Source organism: Anabrus simplex, chromosome 2 (genome assembly GCF_040414725.1).
Source record: "Anabrus simplex isolate iqAnaSimp1 chromosome 2, ASM4041472v1, whole genome shotgun sequence".
NCBI lineage: Eukaryota > Metazoa > Arthropoda > Insecta > Orthoptera > Tettigoniidae > Anabrus > Anabrus simplex.
Window position 1 is genome coordinate 1,200,899,189 of NC_090266.1, and position 23,380 is coordinate 1,200,922,568.

Below are 23,380 nucleotides of genomic sequence, written 5' to 3' on the forward strand. Positions count from 1 at the left end.
TATATAGACTATTTTAGGGGCAGCCTGAATGTCTACATCACTCGTCTTGATGTTTTTCATCTTCATGTTTTATTGATGCTTACACTGAAATCTGATGTATTATAACGCAAGCTACATACTCGTGCCTCGAAATAGCTTGCCTGCATTTCTTTCTTAAACCGCACTCCCAAGGAAAATTTTTGAACGTTATATTTTCTTGCTTTTTAGCGGTATCCGAAGTACATAGAGGTACACAACAGTGCACCATGCTTTTAACCTCACGGACACTCACCGACAGAAACAATACGCACAATAAATTGCATATAATCAACACAACATCATAATGTTAAAATCCGCCAAGTGCAGGGTAGGAACCTGACATCTAGCGGCAAAACAGAGAACTCGGTCGGGCTGTCTTTTCAGCGGCAAATTAGTAACTATGTCCCGGCCTTGTATATCTCGTAGGCAACGGTTATCCCGCAACTAAGATTGAAATATAAATAATATTCCGTGATTCCAAAAATTTCATCTTCATACGAGACATTTAAAAAAACCAAATATCTATACCCTGCTCGACGAGAGCTACTCGTCACGATTGAGGAAGGCAACGGCATTGCTGAAATTTGTTGACATTTTGAATTGAACGTTTATATTAGAGCTCAGGTTTAGAGAATACGTGATATCTAATTTTCCTGTTACTTTCCTGCATAAGAGCTTCTAGTTTAATGATACTATCATCATCTAGCGGAAATTACTTGCATTAATCCTTCACTCATTTTCTGCGCTACTATATTAAGCAAGTACTCTAGCTGTCCGTGCCGAGTATTTGTGTACTTTGGATTGTTGGTGTATCTTGTTTGAAGTGGTAGGTTCGGGTAGTTTATACTTGTGCGTTTGAGTGATTATTTTATGAACTGATTGTTGACAGCAGTGAGCGACAATGTTAAGCCTTTCAGGTATAAACAAGGCTCTTATTTTCTTTTGCTTGGCGGGAGTTCAATTGTCATTGTATGCTTATATTGTAGAAAGCCGGAAGGAGCACGACAAGGAATACACTGCTATGTGTGACATTAGTGAAAATATGAGTTGCTCAAAAGCCTTCATGTCCCCGTAAGTAAGCAGTTTATTTTCAATGTTTGCTTATTTATACCATTATTCATACATATAAAAATTCGCAATATTTGAGGTCTAACCTGATGACTTGAAAGTAGGATATTTTTACGTCTCGTTGCATGTTTTATGAAACTTTGTGGAACATAATGTGACATTTAGGTTGTATGTTAAAGAGTCCATAAGCATCAAGAAAGAAGAAGGAGGTTGTATGTTCAGGAAGAAATGGTTTGTACATTGCAAGATATAAAGTGACATTGTCTTTCTCATCACAGTGCGTTGTATCCATCACGCAATATCCCACGCTGTGGAAGATACTGTTTACTTGCTGACAGTTGATGATGGAAGCCATGCCTGCAAAGCGTATGGTAATGTGAAAAAATTGCATTTGCTTTACGTCGTACCGACACAGATATGTCTTACGGCGACGGGATAGGAAAGGCCTAGGTGTGGGAAGCAATCGGCCATGGCCCTAATTAAGGTACAGCCCCAGCATTTGCCTGGTGTAAAAATGGGGAAAACCATATTCAGGGCTGCCGACAATGGGGCTCGAACCCACTATCTCCCGGATGCAAGCTCACAGGTACGTGTCCCTAACCGCACAGGCAACTCGCCCGGTCATCGTAATATGTGTGTGTTCATAATTTGGTACCGAGTGAGTGGCTGCGTGGTCTGCGTCATGTAGCTGCCAACTTGCATTCGGGAGATAGTAGGTTGGAACATCACTGTTGGCAGCAGTAAAGGTGGTTTTACGTTTTTTCCTATTTTCACACCAGGCGAATGCGGGGGCTGTACCCTACTTAAGGCCACGGTCGCTTCCCGCTAGTAGCCCTTTCCTATCCCATCGTCGCCATAAGACCTAACTGTGTCTGTGTGACATGATTTGATTGTCTCCGGGCTGTGTGTACCACAGCGTCCGTCCCGGGCCTATCATAACTGAGTGTGACATGATAATTCATACTCGCCTATGAAGAATGACTCCTTCGCAAGTTTGCTAATCAAGTGGGATGTGGTTAATTTCAACTGGCTCGTTCAGTATATTCCTGGTTTCCTTTGTTAAGATGGTACCATATCAGTTTGGAATCGTAGGTTACTACATCTGATGGGGGTTCTCTATTAGAGTTGTGTATTTAGGAAGGAGGAAAAGCATAGGAAGACTATTTGTAGCGATACCTTAAGTAGCTGAAACGAGATATCCTTCCTTTATGCTTGCTAGGAACCTACCATCCCGCCCCTACAAGTATTCTTACTAGGTTGAAATTTATATCGGTAGGTTACCTTGTCATCTTGCTATATGGACATTTTTTTTTATTCCTTCACTGATTCTACTGTATCTGCGGTTACTATATTGAATAGTAGTAGGCACATTGTGTAACACACCAATTATCTGCGTGATGAGTCTATACTTGGACAGGTTTTCGTCGATCCGCACATAATTTCTGGACAATATACTGCAGATCATTTGGGAGATGTAGTTAGTTTCTACCTTTTCCTACATATTCCTTCTGTTCAGGGTGTCAAAAATATTTTAATAATCATTGAAAATGGTGTGAGGTTTCTCTCTGGATTTCTGCATTATGCTTAAAAATTTTCTTTTGAGATTCCTGCTACCAGTTCGGGTAATCTCATTTGGTGATAACTTTTGGGAGCACCTTCAATGATGTGCATTCCAATGCCGTATAACTGTGAGGGAGTTGTAAATTCTCACAAGAGCAATATGTATAGGAAACATACATATCAACAGTGCACAAGCAACACCTCGTGTCCTACAATGCTCTTCCTATGCATTATTTTCCTTAAGACTGGTTACATCTCTCAGCCACACGTGGATATGCAGTCCATTAGAACAGTGTTCGTTGCATTCATAATAATGTTGTTATAATAATGTTACTGTTTTTATGTCCCACCAACTACTTTTAACGGTTTTTGGAAACACCGAGGTGCCGGAATTTTGTCCTGCACAAGTCCTTTTATGTGCCAGTAAATCTAACGATATGTGGCTGACGTATTTGAGCACCTTCTACCACCGGACTGAGCCAGGATCGAACCTGCCAAGTTGGAGTCAGAAGGCCAACGCCTCAATCGTCTGAGTCACTCAGCCCGGCATTGTGTTCATTTTCCTATGCCAGTATGTAAAGGAAAATGAGTCTTATTGTACTGTACTGTAGGAATGTATATTTTCACGAAGTATTTACGCACTGCTACACGCCTATAACATGGATTCCATGAAAAATGCAACCTTGGCATGTTTTTGTAAACCTATCAAAAAATAGTGGTGTGTTTAACTGTATGAACAGATATATTATAAATAGCTATATCTAGTGATGAACATATTTTTAAAATCATTATTACTAAAGTTTAGTTGCAGTTTTTGAGGTTTCAAAAAGAAAAATAGTCAAATTTGTAACAATATTAATGCTCTAATTATAAATATGATTTAATGTGCATTTAATAACAAATACGTATTATAATACAAAGAGTTTCAGAATCATTTTTAAGAAGTTGTTAAATTTGATCATGAGCTCTATTGCTTAATTTACTCATTTAAACAATCTTACTTTAATTTTTTTTTATAGGCCTACTGGTGTATTATTATCACCTTTAATCTGATAAGCATTTGGCCAATTTTGCTCAGTTATAATGTTTTCTGTCAACTGTGTAACACCCGTTAAAATTCCTGTAACACCTGTTACATTCATAATAGTGAAATAACAAGAAAAACTGTGATTGTCCTTTTTTTTTAAATTTCATGTTTTTTTTCTAGAGTTACTTTGATCTGCAATAAAATTTGTAAGTTTCTATTACTACCTGTTCTACCTCAACGAGTGAGTTGCATTTGTGTAACACCCGTTGCAGTATGTTCTTTTACTATTTAAAATACTGGGAAGAGTTTTATTTCAGAAAATAACAGCCCAAAGTACACGCAAAAATAAGAGTTATCTTTGGCAATTGATGAGATTTTGGTCAGTTACTTCATTCTCCAAATTTGTCTTTTTAACTGTTCAACTGTAACACCCATTACAATGGAATGCCTGATAATGCATTTAAGGTTCATTTTCATTTACACATTAACACAGGAAAATGAACACAATGAACATTGTTCTGATGGACTGCATATCTGCGTGTGGCTGAGAGGCGTGACCAGTCTTACGCAGGATAATAGATTGGAAGAACTTTATGGTATACGAGGTATTGCTCGTACACCGTCTGTATTTAACCATGTATGTGTATAAAACAGTGACTTACCATAAAAGACCGAGCTCGATAGCTGCAGTCGCTCAAGTGCGGCCATTATCCAGTATTTGGGAGATAGTGGGTTCGAATTCCACTGTCGTCAGCCCTGAGTGAAGATGGTTTTCCGTGGTTTCCCACTTTCACACCAGGCAAAATGCTGGGGCTGTACCTTAATTAAGGCCACGGACGCTTCCTTCCCACTCCTAGCCCTTTCCTATCCCATCGTCGCCATAAGACCTATCTGTGTCGGTGCGACATAAAGCAAAAAAAAAAAATTACCATGAAAGCACGAGCGAATAGATGACACAAAAAAAACCTGAGTCCAGTATTTTTGGCTGTGGCCCACATTAGTAGAGGGTAAAATAAGATTGTTGAAATGTATGGTAAAGTTTACTAACTAGTGTGCAGAAGAGAGGTTAAGAATCCAACATGGAGCATCTTGCATGATGTCACAGCACACAGCTTGAAGCTGCCAGCTTGTGAACTTAAGTCTGGCTAGTGACAAGGCCATTGGGCTAGGACAAGTACAAGGGGTCTGAGGGCATAAGCTCCCAGGTTAGAACTGCGAAGCATCCCATAGACCTCCGGTATCCCCTGTGACAGTATTGGCTATTGAGAAGACCATTGGTTAGTGATAAGACCAAACCCCCAAACCCCATGGCACTACAGCCCTTGAAGGGCCTTCGCCTACCAAGCGACCGCTGTTCAGCCTTAAGGCCTGCAGATTACGAGGTGTCGTGTGGTCAGCACGACGATTCCTCTTGGCTGTTATTCTTGGCTTTATAGACCGGGGCCGCATCTCACCGTCAGATAGCTCCTCAATTCTAATCACGTAGGCTGAGTGGACCTCGAACCAGCCCTCAGGTCCAGGTAAAAATCCCTGACCTGGCCGGGAATCGAACCCGGGGCCTCCGGGTAAGAGGCAGGCACGCTACCCCTACACCACGAGGCCGGCTTAGTGATAAGAACATGAGATAATATGATGCCATTATACATCACTTTCAAACATTGTGGTTTCATTATTTTCGCAGAATGTGGTAGTTGTGGGCCACACATGATGCAAGCTCCATCGGAGACAATAGGAACTGCCCTGCAGCCAATAAGAACACGGGAAATGGCCACATCTCAGAAATTGACATAGTGTCAGTTTTAATTTTACTAAATAAGTAAGAATGGGTTGGTGTATCACTGGCAAGCATAGAAGAATCATCTCTCCTATCATCAACTTAAGTATCATTTCACATCATTTTCACCTTTCTAAAGATGCAAGCTACCTATTAAAGTGTAACATGAAGTTAATGTTGTTGGTTAACCACAAGTAGATGCTCTTACGAGGTAAAGGGAGGAAGGAGCAAAGAGATTGACAAGACAAGATAACAGGGAAAAGGAGCAGTTATCTTATGTTAAGGCTGGGTGCTTCCCCAGATCTGAAAAACACTTGATTGAAATCTCTGATGGTAGAAGTGTGTGTGGGATAAGTATTGTTGAATGACTTCAACTGTGTAGCAATAATCAAATCATGTATTTGTTATTGCAAGTAGTGTGATGGTCGTATGTTTGTGTGGTTACAGTGTTGGTAATTAAGCCAATGTGCAAAGCTGGACAGAGTCTCTATTGAATCTGGTAGATGATTATTAATAATCTTGACCATGATGGTCGGGATTGGATCTGTATTGACTTAGTAACAGTAAATATGTTGGAAGATGGTCCGCCTAGTCAATACTATTTATTTATTTATTTATTTATTTATTTATTTATTTATTTATTTATTTATTTATATATTTACCTTTCACCTTACCATCTAGTACATGTTTCGAGAATATTATGCATTCTCTTCCTCAGCTAGTGGATTAAAATTCAGTATACAATAAGACCTGACTAAAATTGGGGGGGGGCATTAAAAATTCAAAACAATGAGTATTACAATGTAACACTTAAAAATTTGGATGGTACAAACATAGAATTAAAATCCCATTTTGTCAAGTACAAATTAAAAACACAATATAGCAATGTCTAATTAAATACAACGTCTTGTGATGATATAAATTCACAGTATCCTTGAAGTTGCCTTGCGTAGTTCAAAAAAGTTGAGTTAGGAATGAATGAAATTGCATTAAAACTTGAAGTCCTGCCGATATCCATCGTTAATGGGTGTTAAAATGATGTCTATTTAAATTAAAATATTGGACACAACGTCGTATAATGATGTGAATTTACGGTGTCCTTGGAATTGTAATACTATCTTGCGAAGTTCAGTTGGATTTGTACAAGATTAAATGAAGTTGCGTTAAAACTTGGAGTCCTGCCATTATCTTCGGTTGATGTATTATGCAGCCAGGTTGAAAATAGGTTAAAATGGTCAGTGTGATCATTGTTTATTCAGTGTTCTCACATTTCATGTCGCGAAATACCACTTCATACGCCGTTTACTTTGCCAGGGTTGTTTATCCATTACATCCATCCGGTTTCCTTTGTTCTTTGGTTCCATAACAAGAGTGTTTTTCTGGGTTAGGGTTGTTGACCCCACGCCCAACCCCCAACCTGGAGGACCAGGGTACTGCTCTTAGTCTGGCCCATCGCCTTCGACTTGTCCAACTTGGGTGGCCCTATCAGGAGCCGTAGCTCCTGTTGGCATAGCTCTAAGGGTCATTTGAGCATGCAAGTCTCCAAAAACACCCAACAATGTCATATTGCCTTCGTCAAGGTGGCATTACCTGCGGGAGGCTTAAAATATCCTGAGTTCTGTAATTTCTGTGAAGTAGGATGCTGCCCAATTACACATAGTCCCAGTGAGAATCTCTCCTCTAACAGTTTAGAGACACCCAGTGGATTGCATAGCCCTACCTGCCTGAACACAAGGTATGCAATGACTCCGATTATGTCTGTGATGCCCACTCGTATTCCATAGTAGCTGCTGTCCTGACACTCACGACTACTTACTAGGCCACTCAGCCATTGCCCATGGATCACGAATTAGGTCCTGCCTACAGTAACCCACTGTGTGAACTATCAAGTGCAGCAGATTTATGAATAAAAAGTCAAGATTGAAGTTGACACAAGTGCGGATTGGGGGAAGTTGCTGCCATTGCGAGATAAAAATTTAAAGAAAAATAGGGGGAATTTAATGGAAAACAATATTGGTACCCCTGTTCTTCTCTAATCTCATGTTTCCAAAAAGCTTGTAATGTACTATTGTCTTTGCATATAATACATGCTCTTTGATCTTCCTTCATCCTTTGATATCCATAGGCTGTGGTGGAAATACTTCCATGCTTGAAATGCTTTGCAGATAATTGAGTAGCTCTCCAGAATAACATTGTATAACCCATTTTTGTCGAAATGGAGTTAATGATGGAAAAACATTGCATATTCCATACCTGACGGTGCTGTAGTATTAGAAAGTTGAAATATTTACCATACATAGAATTATGAAGCCATTAAGTTGGCGGTCGCTAGAAACACGTTGCATATAGTTAAGAAGATGGCGTGCGCAAGCAGCACATTTGTGTCTGGAGGGTCCATAAATCTCGTAAATAAAGAAAAGCGATGGTTGCTAAATATAAATGATTGGAAGGATATGAAAAACAAGAAATTGAGAAACATCGGAAAGGCATATACAGCAAGGAAGAATGTAATAAGATCAAGACCGAAGCCTCCAAATGAAGCAAGTATAAAATGAAGACCATATGTCATATCCTACATCATGATTAATGTAACACATAATTGATTGTTTTAGGAACGTAGCTGCTCTTGCATACGTAATGAGTGTCAGACGATTACTCTCGATGGGCGACTGTAGTATTTTATGGAAAAGTGTTTGAGAATGCTCGTCCAAGCAATCCATTTGTGGTGATGGAGATGGGTAGGGAACATTCTCTGGAGTTTTCTGTTCTTAAACAAAATGTGCAGAAAGACCCGAATTGTAAAATCACCTCGGCACTATGGTTACAGGTATCTTCAGATGACCCTACTGTTCGATTGAGGAGAGGGCACAACATACTAGAACACTGGAGTATGTTCAGTACTACTAAGTGCCAAAGAGGGAAAGGAACAGTCATGAATCACATCGCATCGTTCCAGTTAAAGAACTCTGTCCAGTGTACTGTATAGTGACAGTCTTCCAACCAGGAAGGAAAAGAAGGCTGACCTGATAGCCATGAGTGACTTTCTGGAACTGCAGTACAGAGGATTTTATTGTAGTTTGAATCTCTAGGAAAACTGATCCATTTTGTGTGACTTCAAGATGAAAAAGACTAGGTATAATTTCATTTAACATTGTGGAAAGCATATTCACCTTATATTCTGAAATGTATGGCATACAGTGCAGCAACAGCACTGACTTTTTAGTGTTGTTTAAAGGGAGTAGGTCAGATATGCAATGTTCGTATAATTTTTAAGCGTATTATAGGTATATTCACTTAGAAAATGTAATTGGTTGGCCTCGTGTATTATGAAAGCAGTATCAATTAAACAATTTAAGTTTATTTCTAATGCATATTTGTGGAGTACTTTTTAGCAATATTGTTTTCAGTTTTTGTGATGTGGATTCAATGCGACTGTTGGTTTCATCAGCTTTGTTCAATACTAGCTATCATACTGCTCTTTGACAGGTCAGCCTTGTAGGTGGTTCAGGTAAATGGCAAAAAGCCATCTGATTTGCGGCTGTAAAGTACTCATTCCTATCAGCGCCTTCATAGTATGTGTACCAGTATGGAAAATAAATATGAGATCATCCTTGGGGTTGCATGTGTACAGGAGGGAAGCTTTGTTGTGAAGTTTGTTATTATTATTATTATTATTATTATTATTATTATTATTATTATTATTATTATTATTATTATTATTATTATTATTATTATTGTAATAAATAAAATGTAGTTTTCGTACTACTCAGTAAAATTGAGAAGTAACAACTGTTGGAACACCCTAATGCAGGCCTGGCTATGTCATTCTCATGTATCGCTGGCGCCAGGAAGAACCCTTGTTTACTGTGTTCTGATTTATGTCAAAGAGTGTGGGGATGATGCTAGAATTAAACCTTGTTTCGTGTGTTCTGGCAAACTTCAGGGCATTTTGGAGAATATCATGACAGTGACAAATTTTTTTTGGGGGGGGAGTAGGCAACTTTACCATGTAAATGGTAATATAAAAGTAATGTCATTGTATTTTTCTTTGTTGCCTGTCTTGGTAGAATGGGGCTAGCCCCCAAAAGGAATATCCAATTCTGGTGTAGGGGGGGGGGGGGTCATGCCCGTAGGATCCCCGTGATGTTGGTAGTTCACTTGTATTTTCTAAATTACTACTGTTGAACCGTAGTTAGAAAATGGATTCCTTTATATCGCCTTTAAAACTGTCTCTGTTCACTTGGTGCACGGAACATCACCCGGGTTCTGAGGGCAGGACCACGAATGCAAGTGCCTATCCACACTTCCACAGTGAAATTACTCATTTAAGAACTTTGTATGTCATGAATGTGTATATTTTAACAGTAGATCTAATGTCCAACATAAATTGTGCCTGTTAATGTCTGTGGGCTATCTCCTTCTTAAATCTATTTCGAAGGTTAAGTTGTTTATGTTTAATAAACACTATTTTAAGGAACATGATTGCCTGAGTTCAAGAATTTAAGGATCTCTGGTTTATGATCCCTGTAGGGTTGCCCAGCATTCTTCTACATCCTGTTCTCCATCTGTTCCTATTGCTTTGAGTTGTCCTTGTTAAGCATAATTTGTTTATCTTTCCCTTGTGTGTTTATTGATTTTTTTACGGTACATTTAAACCACGCTCTGCTACCTAATATATTTAAACTCTTACCCTGTTGATGCCTTAAATATTGCTCATCATCTGTATGCTGGATTATTTCTAGAATTTATGGCTACATTCAGAATGGCATAAAATGAATGTGGTTTGAATTACAAATTAATTGAAAATTCCATTTGATTTCTGAATCCTTAACGGTACATGTTTAATAAATTTCAGATACGATTGAAAAAATCTATATTGTAAAACAATGCTGCAAAATTACACCATTCTATTTTCAGGAAGAAGAAAATAAAAATTGTAAAATCAAATATGCCTGCACTACACTGTTGAAATAAATCTCAATAATCATGTAATTGTTATAACACACTACTTTGAACTTAAAATCAAAAAGGTCACTTATCATAATGCATTACGGTATGGTAAATTTTGAAACAAGTGGTGACACAAAGTCCAACGTCACAGTCAGTACACTGATAAGAAGTGTCTTTTTCTCCCGGCTTTGCCCGTGCAATGTTTTTCCTTGTCACTACAAACCATATATCTTCTCTGTGCCTTCATTTTACCTTCAGAAAGAGGAACTCTGGAAAATGTTTTCGAGTGATCCGATCTCTCTTCGAACTCTAGGTGCTGGGTTCAAATTCATTGGCTGCAGATAGCACTAATCTTGAGCAAACTTCTTAAACAAACTGGGAGGTGCCGAGTTCCTTTGCTTTCAGACTGTTGTGAACAATGCAACCATTTTCTATTGCCATCACGATGAGATGGAAGGCCAGTTTTTATTCCACCACTTCACTGTTTTGTCCACGAACCTGTTACGCTGCGGGTGGGGGACGCACATGTAGAATACACGTGCGGTATCCCCTGCCTGTCGTAAGAGGCGACTAAGGGATGATTGTCTTGGAACCATGAAACTACTTGTGATAAGTACCACCACGCGGAGAACACCGTGGGTCGCTTTTACTTGCGCGTAGTACCACTATATTAGGTACCAAATAGGTTTGTGATTAGTAGCACACAGGAGCACCGTGCGGTCGGCTTTTGCAGTACCTGTGATTAGTACCACCATATGAGCAGGACTATGGGATGATAGCTACCATAGTTCTGCCTTGCCTATGATTAGTACCCACTATATGAGGAACACCACGGGATAGTGCGGGTCCCTGTGGTTAGTACTCTTATGTGATGAACACCATAGGTTTGCGTTGCCTGTAAATGGCGCCGCAAAGTGAGAAAAACCATAGATCTGTATTATATGTCGAATTTCATAACCTGTGAGTAGTACCATAATGTGTGGAATACCGCGAGTCTCTGCTACTTTTGATTAGTACCGCAACATGACAAATACCATGGTTCTACTTTCCTAGCTATAAGTACCGTTATGAGGGGACGATAACTTGGATTTTGGACCCCCTTTAGACTGCAAGCATCATCGATTCAGTGTTATGCTCTAGCAGCAGTCCATTGGTCAGTAATCCTATTGTTTTACGTCAGTTTCACAGTTATGGACCACCGGTGAATTGTATAGTCCTAAGCCGCCTGAACACAAGGAGGGCCATGACTCAGAATATGTCCGAGATGCCCACTCCCACTCCATAACAACTGGTATCCCGACTCTCAGGACTGCTTACTAGGCCACTGAGCCATTGCCCATGGTTCACGAACTAGGACGTGACTACATTAACCCACGCCATGAACCATGAAATAGAGTAAAATTCAACAGAATTGAATGTCAGATTGGTGATACAAAGCTAGAACATGTCGATAATTTCAAGTATTTAGGTTGTGTGTTCTCCCAGGATGGTAATATAGTAAGTGAGATTGAATCAAGGTGTCGTAAAGCTAATGCAGTGAGCTTGCAGTTGCGATCAACAGTATTCTATAAGAAGGAAGTCAGCTCACAGGCGAAACTATCTTTACATCGGTCTGTTTTCAGACCAACTTTGCTTTACGGGAGCGAAAGCTGGGTGGACTCAGGATATCTTATTCATAAGTTAGAAGTAACAGACATGAAAGTAGCAAGAATGATTGCTGGTACAAACAGGTGGGAACAGTGGCAGGAGGGTACTTGGAATGAGGAGTGAACTCTATGGATGAAGCTGTACGCATAAACCAGCTTCGGTGGTGGGGTCATGTGAGGCGAATGGAGGAGGATAGGTTACCTAGGAGAATAATGGTCTCTATTATGGAGGGTAAGAGAAGTAGAGGTAGACCAAGATGACGATGGTTAGACTCGGTTTCTAACTATTTAAAGATAAGAGGTATAGAATAAAATGAGGCCACAACACTAGTTGCAAATCAAGGACTGTGGCGATGTTTAGTAAATTCACAGAGGCTTGCAGAATAATTATAATGTATGTATGTATAAATAAAGTATTGATTAGGAGGAAGCTTCAAAAACTTCATATTTGTGACTGTTGTCAAGTCGTGCGTCCATTTCGTGATACACCTCAGAGTTCCATATATACCCTGTGCTCAACTTGGCCAGAATATACAATTTGATACCATACTTATTTGGCTTCTGGGGCATATGTACTTTGAAATATATCCTACCCCTAAATGGGCACATAGCTTCATAAATAGTTATGGCTTCTCCTGGGTAATATGTCTCTCAAAATTTAGCGACTAATTTATTCAAGAGAGGCCGAACTTATATGCAGAACATGCTCTAATTTGCTTGGGTTCTTCTGACTAGTATTGTCAGATAGGTGAAACATGGAGAGAATGTTCAGAAACCTCTCCCTGGATAAATTGGGACAAAAATTACAACTGAGAACTGGATCTGTGCTTCAATGATTCTCTATCGTCAGATCCCGGGTAATACAAATGTGCTATAAAATTGCAAGAAACCTTTTCACCTCTCCCATAGTAATAGTGCTCCACTGCCTAAATCGCGAATTGGGGCTTAACTTATTTTGCGACCAAACTTTATTTAATTAGAAATAGGAAAAGACTTCCACCTATCAATACTTATTTATTGCACTTATTATGCTACAGTACCGGTTTCGACCTCCTACATAGGGTCATCTTCAGCTGAACCATACATTCACATCTATATCATGAAGCTATGATTAAGATTACTTTGTTTGGGGAATGCCATATGATAATAAACATTTGGTCACATCCAAATGGGGCATGTTGAAACGGGAACTGGCGTGTATGTCACTGTGCGACAATGCAATTGTATGTCTATAATGATATGCTTTAGGTCTTGAAATTAGTTTATAAAACACATCTCTACTTAAAACTAACATATATATATATATATAAATAAATAAGATAAATACAATATATGTAGAAACACTTCATGCACATGAATGTTCGTGTCTTGCGTGTTGTTCAGTTCATTGGTTGACTTCTGTGTTCAAGTTTTATTTACATAGTTGTACACGTGGTTGCTGTTTCTGGAGTTTGAATGATATGATTTGCTTGTAAAATTGTCACGTATGTATAAAAGATTTTGTCTTCATGTATATACATAGAATAAAACACTTTAAAAAGGGTGCCGGACGTATGGATAGAATTAGGCTGAAATGTGTATATTCAGCTCTGCTGTGTGTTGAATCTTGTTGCTTTGTTAAAATCGAATCATGTTGTCCTGTGATGTCCGTATAAATTGAGTGGCATTGGGTTCAAAGTTGTGGCTCCTTTCCCATTTGTAGCTGTGCAGTGATGTTATATTATCTGTGGAAGATAAGATTGAGCTGTGAGTGATATTTTATGTTGGAGGAATGTCTAAGGGTTGTGTGTGCTAATTTGAATATGTGCTTACTGTTATTGGTGTGGCGGAGTTGTGTTTGATATGCAAGCTCGTTGTGTACTACTTCTTGGGCTCATATTAGCTGCTGTGAGGGGAAGGGAAGGAGGGGTAAGAAGAGTTGCTGTTGTGGGGGTAGGGGTGGAGCTAGGTGTATTTTTTGATGTTTCTCTGTCGTGTTCTGTTTATTGATTATCTTAAGGTAACAGTTTTTTAGGGCTGGGATAACTGTATTGAAGATAATGATAGTTTTTTCTCTAATTTCATTTATGTTGTAATTTGGATTGGTATACTGATCTGTGCATTGGGTTTCCTTACCTAGGAAAAGACAACCGCAGACCACGTGACGAGACTCTTCTCGATAGTGTAGTAATGAAGTTGCTGGAGCCGTTTCAAAAGAAGGGGTGAAACGTGACTGCAGACAACTTTTTTACAACAGTGAAACTTGATAAGAAGTTGAAAGTAATGGTGTGAGTATTGTTGGAACCATTAGATGGTAAAGGAGAGAAATTCCTACAGCTGTGAAGACTATGAAAGCTAGTCTTTACGACTCAACTCTCCTGAAACGTTCAATGGCACACTTACAGTTTATCATGGTAAACAAAACAAGAACGTCCTTCTATACAGTATTTTGCACCTCAAGCTAATCCCAAAAGGATTCCCAAAACAGTAGACTTCTACAACAATACAAAATATGGTGTGGACATGGTGGATCAATTGGGAAGGAAATATACTGTATTTCATAATATTCTCGACTTGGCAGTTATCAATTCCTGGATCATTTTCAAAAAGTGACAGAGAAGATCACTCGCCAAAATTACATCCTGAAGCTAGCAGAGGTGCTTTGTATGGGGTACATGTGATCGAAACCTAAGTCTATGGATACAGAACCCGAATTTAGGGAGCCTGTGGAAGGAAATGTACAGAGGAGTCAATGCCAAATGAAGAAATGCAGGAATAAGACAAGCTTTACCTGCAGAAAGTGCAAACAACGAGTGTGTAGTTTTTGCTCAAAGGACATAACTTAGGTTGTGGGATGTAGTTCCTACTTCTAAAGATGCAGAATTGCATCAGCGTGTGCAAATACACTGAAGGAAAATAAAAACAGCATTTCACAAATATGCTGTGGTACGTGGATTTGGCAAACATGTTTCAGGTTATGAATTGCAATAAATAAAATGTTACAGTTAATTTCTTTTCTGATAATGAGCAATAACTATTTTACCATTTAGACTAAAAGAATTTGAAGTAAAAACAATGATTGTTTATTAGATAAGTGTGTTTTATAGAAACGTTTTTGTGTTTGTAAAAAATGAGGAAAATATTACATTTGCAATACAATTAAATAATTTGTTCCTTTTCCATGTTAGATCCCATAATTAATGTTTTATAAACTTACTAATACATATTTGAAAGGATGATAATGAGTTACTATACATATTGAGAATAAAAATAATACTGTAATTCCAATACAGCAGTCAAAATGACTGCATCATCGGTTCTAGGTATACTATGTGTTCTGGCGGTTCAAGTGTTAAGACAAAGTCGTCAGTATAGGCCAAACTGCTTACTAAATTTCCACTTTACTGAATCCCTCCCTGCCAGTTTATACCTTTCAGTACATGATCCATGTAAACAATGAACAGCAAAGGTGAAAGATTACAGCCTTGTCTGACCCCGTAAGTACCTTGAACCAAGAACTTGCTCTGCCATCAATTCTCACTGCAGCCCAATTTTCAACATAAATGCCTTTGATAGCTTTTGGTAATCTGTTCTTAATCCCGTAGTCCCTCCCCCCCCAGTATAGCAAACATCTTTTCCATCGGTATTTTGTGATATACCTTCTCTTAATCTACGGAACATAAACATAGCTGTTTATTCTTCTGTAGCATTTTTCAGTTACCTGGCGCATACTGAAAATCTAATCCTGCCGACTGTGTTCTGAAACCACACTGGTTTTCATGCAACTTACTCTCAACCACGGATTGCACCCTCTCTTCCAAAATGCCATTTAACATTTTGTGTGGTATACTGATCAATGAATGGTATGGGTTACTGTTGTTGCATCGTAGTTCATGAACCAAGGGCAATGGCTGAGTGGCCTGGTAAATGCTCCTGAGAGTCGGGATACCAGTTGCTATGGAATGGGAGTGGGCATCTTGGACATATTCTGAGTCATGGCTCTCCTTGTGCTCAGGCGGCTATGATTATACAATCCACCATGGTCCCTAACCTGTTAGAGGAGAAATCCTCACTGGGAGTAGGGTACGGTAGCATTCTGCTTCACAGAATTTTCACCGAGCATGCTCAGAATGTTATAAGAAAGCTTCGGACCTATGGGATTAACGGAGTTCCACGTCCGTTTGACAGGCGGGGGATTTCTTGGAAACAACTTGGGGATGGAAATGGAAATTGATGGGGAGCTATCAGTATTAATGGGGTTTATGAAGGAAAGAAAGTAAAACTGACTGAGTCAGCAAAGAGGATGCATCTGTATCTGTTATGAGTTAATATTTGGGTAAGGGGAGATGACAAGGAAGAGATAGATTATAGTGTTTTTGGTGGTATAAATGGGAAGGGCAGAGACAGTGTGGTGTAGGACTGTTCATCAAGAACGCTATTACACACAACATGGTTTCTGTATGACATGTAAATGAGCGAATGATGTGGATAGATTTGTCAGTTGGAGGAATTAGGATAAGAATTGTCTCAGTGTACTCACCATGTAATGGTGCAGAGGAGGAGAAAATTGATAAATTTTATGAAAGTCTGACACAGTCATGGTCAACAGCAAGGATAAGATAGTGCTCATGGGTGATTTCAATGCGAGAGTTGGAAATAGAACTGGAGGATACGAGAAGGGTGCTGGGTGAATGTGGGGGAAGTTATGGAAGCTAATAGGAATGGAAAGTGTTTACTCTGTGCTAGTATGGGATTATCAGTTATGAATACATTCTTCAAGCATAACGCTATTCACAGCATCACATGGGAGGATTTATTTAGCTTATGGTACAAATTAAACCCCACACAAATTGAGTGACATTGTGAAAGCAACCGATAATTTACAAAACAGAATAAATATAAAAAGTCAAGGTAAAACAAAATAGAAATCAAGAGAGATATGTACAATACAGAAAAATACAAAAACACAGAAATGGTGTAAAGTATAAGTAAATATGTACATAAATTAACAAATGAAAAATGGAAACAAAACTAGGATGACCAGTTGTTGCAGCCATTGAATAGCCGTTGTTGAAGCAGTCAGGAGGTTGTTGATAGTTCCGCGGAAGGCTCTGTGTGAGTATCTGGAGGTGATGTGTCGTATTGTATGGAATTCTTCACCACAGTCACAGCTTCGAGAAGGTTGCAGGCCTCAAGAATGCATTGCAGAGCCACTTCTTCCGTGCCCAGTGCACATTCTGTTTAGTGGGACCCATACACTCCACGGCAGATGAAATCCAAACGGGGGCTGCGTAGGGTCAAAGATCGATCTCCATTCGTCGGGGGCCTTAACAGTCCATTCTTCATTCCTTGTTTGCAGTCCACAGTAAATTTCTTTCATCAGTTTTTGAGCCAGCAGCAGGGGAGGGTGTCTGGATTTCAGTCGGGTTGAAGCGATTCTTTGGATGTCTTGATGAATTGGAAGTGATGTATTGGCCTGTATTTTACTTGCTTCTCGAACAAGATTGTTCATGCGGTGTAGATCTGGAGGAAGGATGTGGCTAAGGACTGGAAGCCAGTGCAGTGGTGGTGTTTTGATGACACCACTGATAATCTGCTATACTATATCATAACCAATTTTTTATTCAGGAAATCTGTTAGGAATGTGTGGGTATTCATGGGATAATGATGATACTGACCACTATGTGATTTGTAGTGAACTAAGTATCTCTAAGCGTAGGATAGGAAAAGTGAAATCTGTCTGCAGACGAATAAGGGTAGAAAATCTCCAGTATGAGGAAATTAGACTGAAGTACATGGTTATGATTAGTGAAAAGTTCCGAACAATAGACAGTATTCAGGCTCAGGATATAGAAGGAGAATGAGTGGCATACAAGGATGCTGTAGAAGAATCAGCAACGGAATGCCTAGGAATAACTGTGTGTAAAGATGGGGAAAAGTGCCGCCCCCGTGGTGTAGGGGTAGCGTGCCTGCCTCTTACCTGGAGGCGCCGGGTTTGATTCCCGGCCAGGAACTGAGGGCTGGTTCGAGGTCCACTCAGCCTACTTGATTAGAATCGAGGAGCTATATGACGATGAGATAGCGGCTCTGGTCTAGAAAGCCAAGATTAACAACCAAGAGAATTCGTTGTGCTGACCACACGACCCTTCGCAAATGTAGGCCTTTGGGCTGAGCAGCGGTTGCTTGGTAGGCCAAGGCCCCTCAAGGGCTGTGGTGGCATGGGGTTTTAGGGGGTTTTAAAGATGGGGGTAAAAAGTGAACATCTTTGTGGAATGATGAAAGGAGAGCAGTTTGTAAACACAGAAAGGAGGTGTATCAGACATGGCTCCAAACTAGGACTGATGCAGTTAGGAAACTGTACATCAATGAAGGAAACATTGCAAAATAAATGAATGTTGAATCCAAGAAGAAGTCATGGTAAGATTTCAGTAATAACCTGGAAAGGCCTGGTCATGCGGCAGGGAAACCTCTCTGGCCAGTAATAAAGAACCTTAGAAAGGAAGGGGAAAAGGAAATTATTAGTATTTTGAATAAATTAGATGAACTCATAATAGATCCAAGGAAATCACAGGGCTGGTCGAAGGAATATTTTGAAAATCTTCTCAACATAAAGGGAACTCATTCTGGTAACATCGCAAACAATCAAGCTCATGGGGAGGAGGGCATTGTTGGTACAATTGCGCTTGAGGATGTGGAAAGGATGGTAAATAAACTCTATTGTCATAAAGCAGTAGGAATAGATGAAATTAGACCTGAAATTGTGAAGTATACTGGGACGGCACTGATTAAATTGTTTCATGAAATAATAAGATTAGCATGGATTATTAGTAAGGTACCTTCTGATTGGACAAAAGCACTAATGCACCTATCTATAAGCAGGGGAACAGGAAGGATTGCAATAACTATTGAAGTAAGAGATTATATACCACATGAAAATAAAAATATCAGAATTACAATGCACTGATACAGGAAGTATAAAGAAATAGATGAATAGAGGCATTCAGTTTCTAGCTCTCGGGGTGTACTCAAACAGGAAATGCTGGATTTCAGAATGACTGGTAAGAAAATTTGTGGATAGGGTAGACTACGGTAGTGATAGAATAATCAGAGTATGGCTGAGGATGGAATAGGGAGTGGAAGATTTCATCCAAGTTTATACACCCCACATCTGTGTCAGTGCTACGTAAAGCAGCTTGCAAAAAAAAAAAAATTTTTCACCCCAAACTGGTAACAGTAAGGAAAATGTAGAGGAATTCTTGGAGACACTCGAGGAAGTAATCACCAATGAGGAAGTGATAGTCGTGGGAGACCTCAATGCGCGGGTTGGAAATGACAGATTTGGAAAAGATGTGATTGGTCTATTTGGATATGGAAAATGAAACAGCGAGGGAGATAAGTTGATTGATTTTTGTGAACGAAATGGAATTATTGTGGATAACACTTGGTTAAACCCGCCAGTGGTCGCTATATGAGCAAAATGCTCACGGTCATTAAAAATCATCTGCTCATTTATACCGCATGTAGTTTCCAACTTAAGCCCTGATGTACCTTCGCACTGCAGTTTTGAGAGAAGGACGGATGCATTGAAACGCACATCTGTGACCTTGAGAAGGGACAGGGAAGGAGGAATTATCAGCGAACGTCAACGGTGAGCATTTTGCTTCACACGCGACCAGTCACGTTGGCGCTAATTTCTGTGTGCATTATAGTTTCACTATTGCCGTATGTTGTTTCGTAGCTGAAACAGTTCTTCGCAACTTATTATATTAATGTGTTGTGTAATTAGTGCGTGTCCATGGCTTCAAGTCGTGACATTTTAGCTTGATTTGATGAAATTCCTAGTGATCACCTCGAGGCCGAAAACAGTGACTCGGACTGTGAAAGTGGACCGAGTGAACATAATAGGCCTACGGATACTGAACAGTCCGAGCCCAAAAAACGTGCTGATGGAACCGTACCTGGAGAGCAATCTGTAGCTGTCGAACAACATGTGTTGGAAGCAAATGAGAATTTCATGTTTGGTGACAAATGTTTATATAGGGAAATATAAGGTGACAAAGTGGGGCAGACACCCACCTAGAAGAGATCCACGCTCACGTACTTGTGCTGAAAATATTGTGACTCGTCCTCCTTGTGTGAAGGGCATTGGGAAAGACACACACACAATTTTAGAAAGTTGGGAATTTTTTTTTTCCAGATACAGTTATAACCATTTGGGGTTTATTACTATTTGTAATTTTATTGTAATTTTTAGTGTTCTTTATAACAATTTGAGATTTATTCTTACGTTCATTTAATGTGTTAATACATTTACGCTTGAAATCGGTTGGTATTTATTATGTAAACACGTCATATCATACCGTGAGCATCTTGCTCAATGTGCGACCACTCGCGTTACTTTCATCCTAGTGACCACTGGCGGGTAAAAAAGAAGAATACGCGAAAGATCACTAGATATGGCTGGGGTGAAAGAAGGACAAAAAAAGTTAGAATTTTTTTTTTTGATTGAGAAAATAAGTGATAAAATGTTCGTGGATGTAACAGCACTACCATGTGAGGCATTTGATGGAGACCACTGAGTAAAGAAACAAAAACATTTTTTAACATCTGTTCAAATGAATAGATATAGTTTTAAAATAGGCTATTATAAGTAAATCCATTTTCCTTCCCATTTCACCACTCCATCCAACCATCCACATTGATTTTAATTATTTTAATTTTTAAATTCACGTAGATTTTAAGTAAAGCAAGGTACTCGTTAAGAGGTTCTTCAGAAGATAAATACGTTGTAATTTTACCTAAGTGTTGTAAAACAGCTGAAGATGTTCCAAATGGAATGAAACATGTACTGTAAATGATTAATTGATTTGCTTACTGCAAATATAAGTGTCAAAATGGTGGCAATTTACTGTTACTGATTCATTGTAAATAAGATTTGTCACAGGAAATGAAGCTGATTTCTTGCAGACCACAGAGAAGTCATGGTAAAATTGAAAATGGGTAAAATTGTAAGGGTAGATGAAATAAGACAGAAGAAAATAAAAGTATAGAAATTATAAGATAAAATAAGATAAAAGGAATTAAAGCAGCACATTCTTATATCAGAAATAGAAAGTGTAGAAGAAGAATGGACCAAGTTTTTTTTTTTTTAATTTGTAAGTTGTGCAGAGAAATTTTGTGGCAGAACTTTGACGAGAGTGAAAGGAGACTCCTTGGTGGAATGAAAAGGTGAAGGAGGTTGTTAAACAAAAGAAGAAAGCATGGCAAGAATGGAATAGTGATAGGAAAGAAGTAAGATTGTATCAGGAAATAAAAGTAAAAAAAAGTGGTAAATGAGGAAAAGAAAAAAGAAGTTGGGAGAGATTCACACAGGAGTTGGAAAAGGATGTAAATGGTACAAAAAAGATGTTGTATGGATGGATAAAAAGTAAGAAAAAAGAAAAAAAATCTACACAAAACAAGTGAAGGAAGAAAGTAGAAATATAATAGCAGACCCAGAGAAGATAAAGAAAAGGTGAAAAAACAATATCGATAAACTCCTGAATATGAGAAATGATGCAGAAGAGAGCGTAATGGTAAATGAGGATGATCCAGAAAGGGAGAGTGATATTACAATGGCAGAGGTGGAGATGGCTATTAAACAAATGAAAACAGGAAAAGCATCAGGGATCTATGGAATATGTGTGGAAATGATAAGACCTATTGATCTACATTGGTTATATAGGCTGCTAAGGTGTATATGGAGGAAAAAAGCAAGTACCTGATGATTGGTGTAAAGATGTGATAATACCAGTATTTAAGAAAGGTGACAGGAAAGTATGTGACAGTTACCGAGGAATTACACTGTTGCCACAAGTAGCCAAAATTTTGGAGAAAGTAATAGAAAGGAGGATGAGTGGAAGGGTGGAAAGAGATTTAGAAGAGCAGTATGGATTTCGACAGGTCATGTCAACGATAGACCCTATATTTACCATGAGATTACTGATGGAAAAACAGTGGGATATGGAAAAGGTCTGATGATGGTATTCCTTGGGTTAGAGAAGGCATACGATGGTGTTCATAGAGAAAAGGTGTGGAAAACCATAGAAATAAAAGGATGTGGAAGGCAATCAAGGGAACTAGTGGAAGCAATGTATAAGAAATCTTTTAGTAGTGTCCCGACTCCAGTGGGGAGATCAGATTGGTATAGAAACTGAAGAAGGGAAGTATATTGTCTTCACTTATGTTTATAATGTTTATGGACAAAATTCTAAAGGAAACAAAGCCAAGGTATGGTGGGGGTATGAAAATATTGTTGTAGGGAGTCCATCAATAAATCAAGTTGCTTTACGTCGCACCGACACATAAATAAATCACTACTGATCTGCATTTAGGGCAGTCTACCAGGAGGCAGATTCCCTATCTGTTGTTTTCCTAGCCTTTTCTTTAATGATTGCAAAGATAGCCAGGATTGCCAAATGCGTGTTGAAGTTTTGCAATTAAAAGAACGCCGTGTAAATTTAAGAGTCAATAGGAGTCTTCTTCTTCATCCTTTCCCTTTTCTAGATTCTCTCCGGGTAGGGTAGTGTACTAAAGCCCTCCACCTTACTCGATCTTTCCACCATTCCTCTTCTAGTACTTTATTGCTATCGACTTCTCTATTTGCAGTACAGTCTACAACGGAGCTCCTCCATCTCATTCTAGGCCTCTTTGCAGTCTCTGTATCCATGAAAGTTCTCTTTGGTATTCTCTCTCCTGGCATTCTCCTCATGTGTCCAAACCATTTAACTTTGTTATATCAATCTCTTCTTGAAGTTTACACACTCCCACACTACTACTTTCCTTATTTCATATTCTATCTCATCTTGTCTTTCCCTGTGTGCTCCTCAAGAACCTCATATTAGCTGCTTGTATATTACTTTGGTTCCGCTTAGACAACGTCCAGGCTGCTGAAGCATAGGTCAGTATAGGTTTATAATAGGACGAGTATAAAACCTTCTTGCACTTCATTGGCACATCTTTGTTCCATACAATGTCTCTCACACACTTGCAGACTGCTGTATTCTTAAATCTATTTCTCCATCCAAATTTCCATCTTGTGACATCATGCTGCCCAAATATTTAAAATTTGTCACTACTTCAAGAGGTTCATTTCCTATTTTTATCACTCCCCTGGATTTTCTGTTACCTCTCGTCATGATCTAAGTCTTGCTTTTCGCAGTACTAATCTCCATTCCAAAATTTCTTATCTCCTCATTCCATAAATCAACTTGTGTCTGTCTTTCCTCTTCATTATCTCCCCAAACTACAATGTCATCAGAAAAGAGCATAGACTTTACTTGCTCGCCCATCATCTTCTCCTTGATATAATGTAGAATT

General features: G+C 39.0%; 1 protein-coding gene across 2 annotated transcripts in view; it reads left to right on the forward strand.

Annotated features, from left to right (window-relative positions):
* Positions 1-802: 802 nt before the first annotated feature.
* Vkor (Vitamin-K epoxide reductase) overlaps positions 803-23,380 on the forward strand; it is a 73,312-nt gene continuing 50,734 nt past the window's right edge. Inside the window, exons 1-2 of one of the 2 annotated variants that reach the window (XM_067139822.2) lie at positions 879-935; positions 1,005-1,089. In XM_067139822.2, coding sequence (XP_066995923.1) covers positions 920-935; positions 1,005-1,089 — 101 coding nt within the window. In that variant the 5' untranslated portion in view covers positions 879-919. Of the gene's footprint in view, positions 1,090-23,380 lie in introns of both variants that reach the window. The other variant, XM_067139821.2, reaches the window with a different exon arrangement.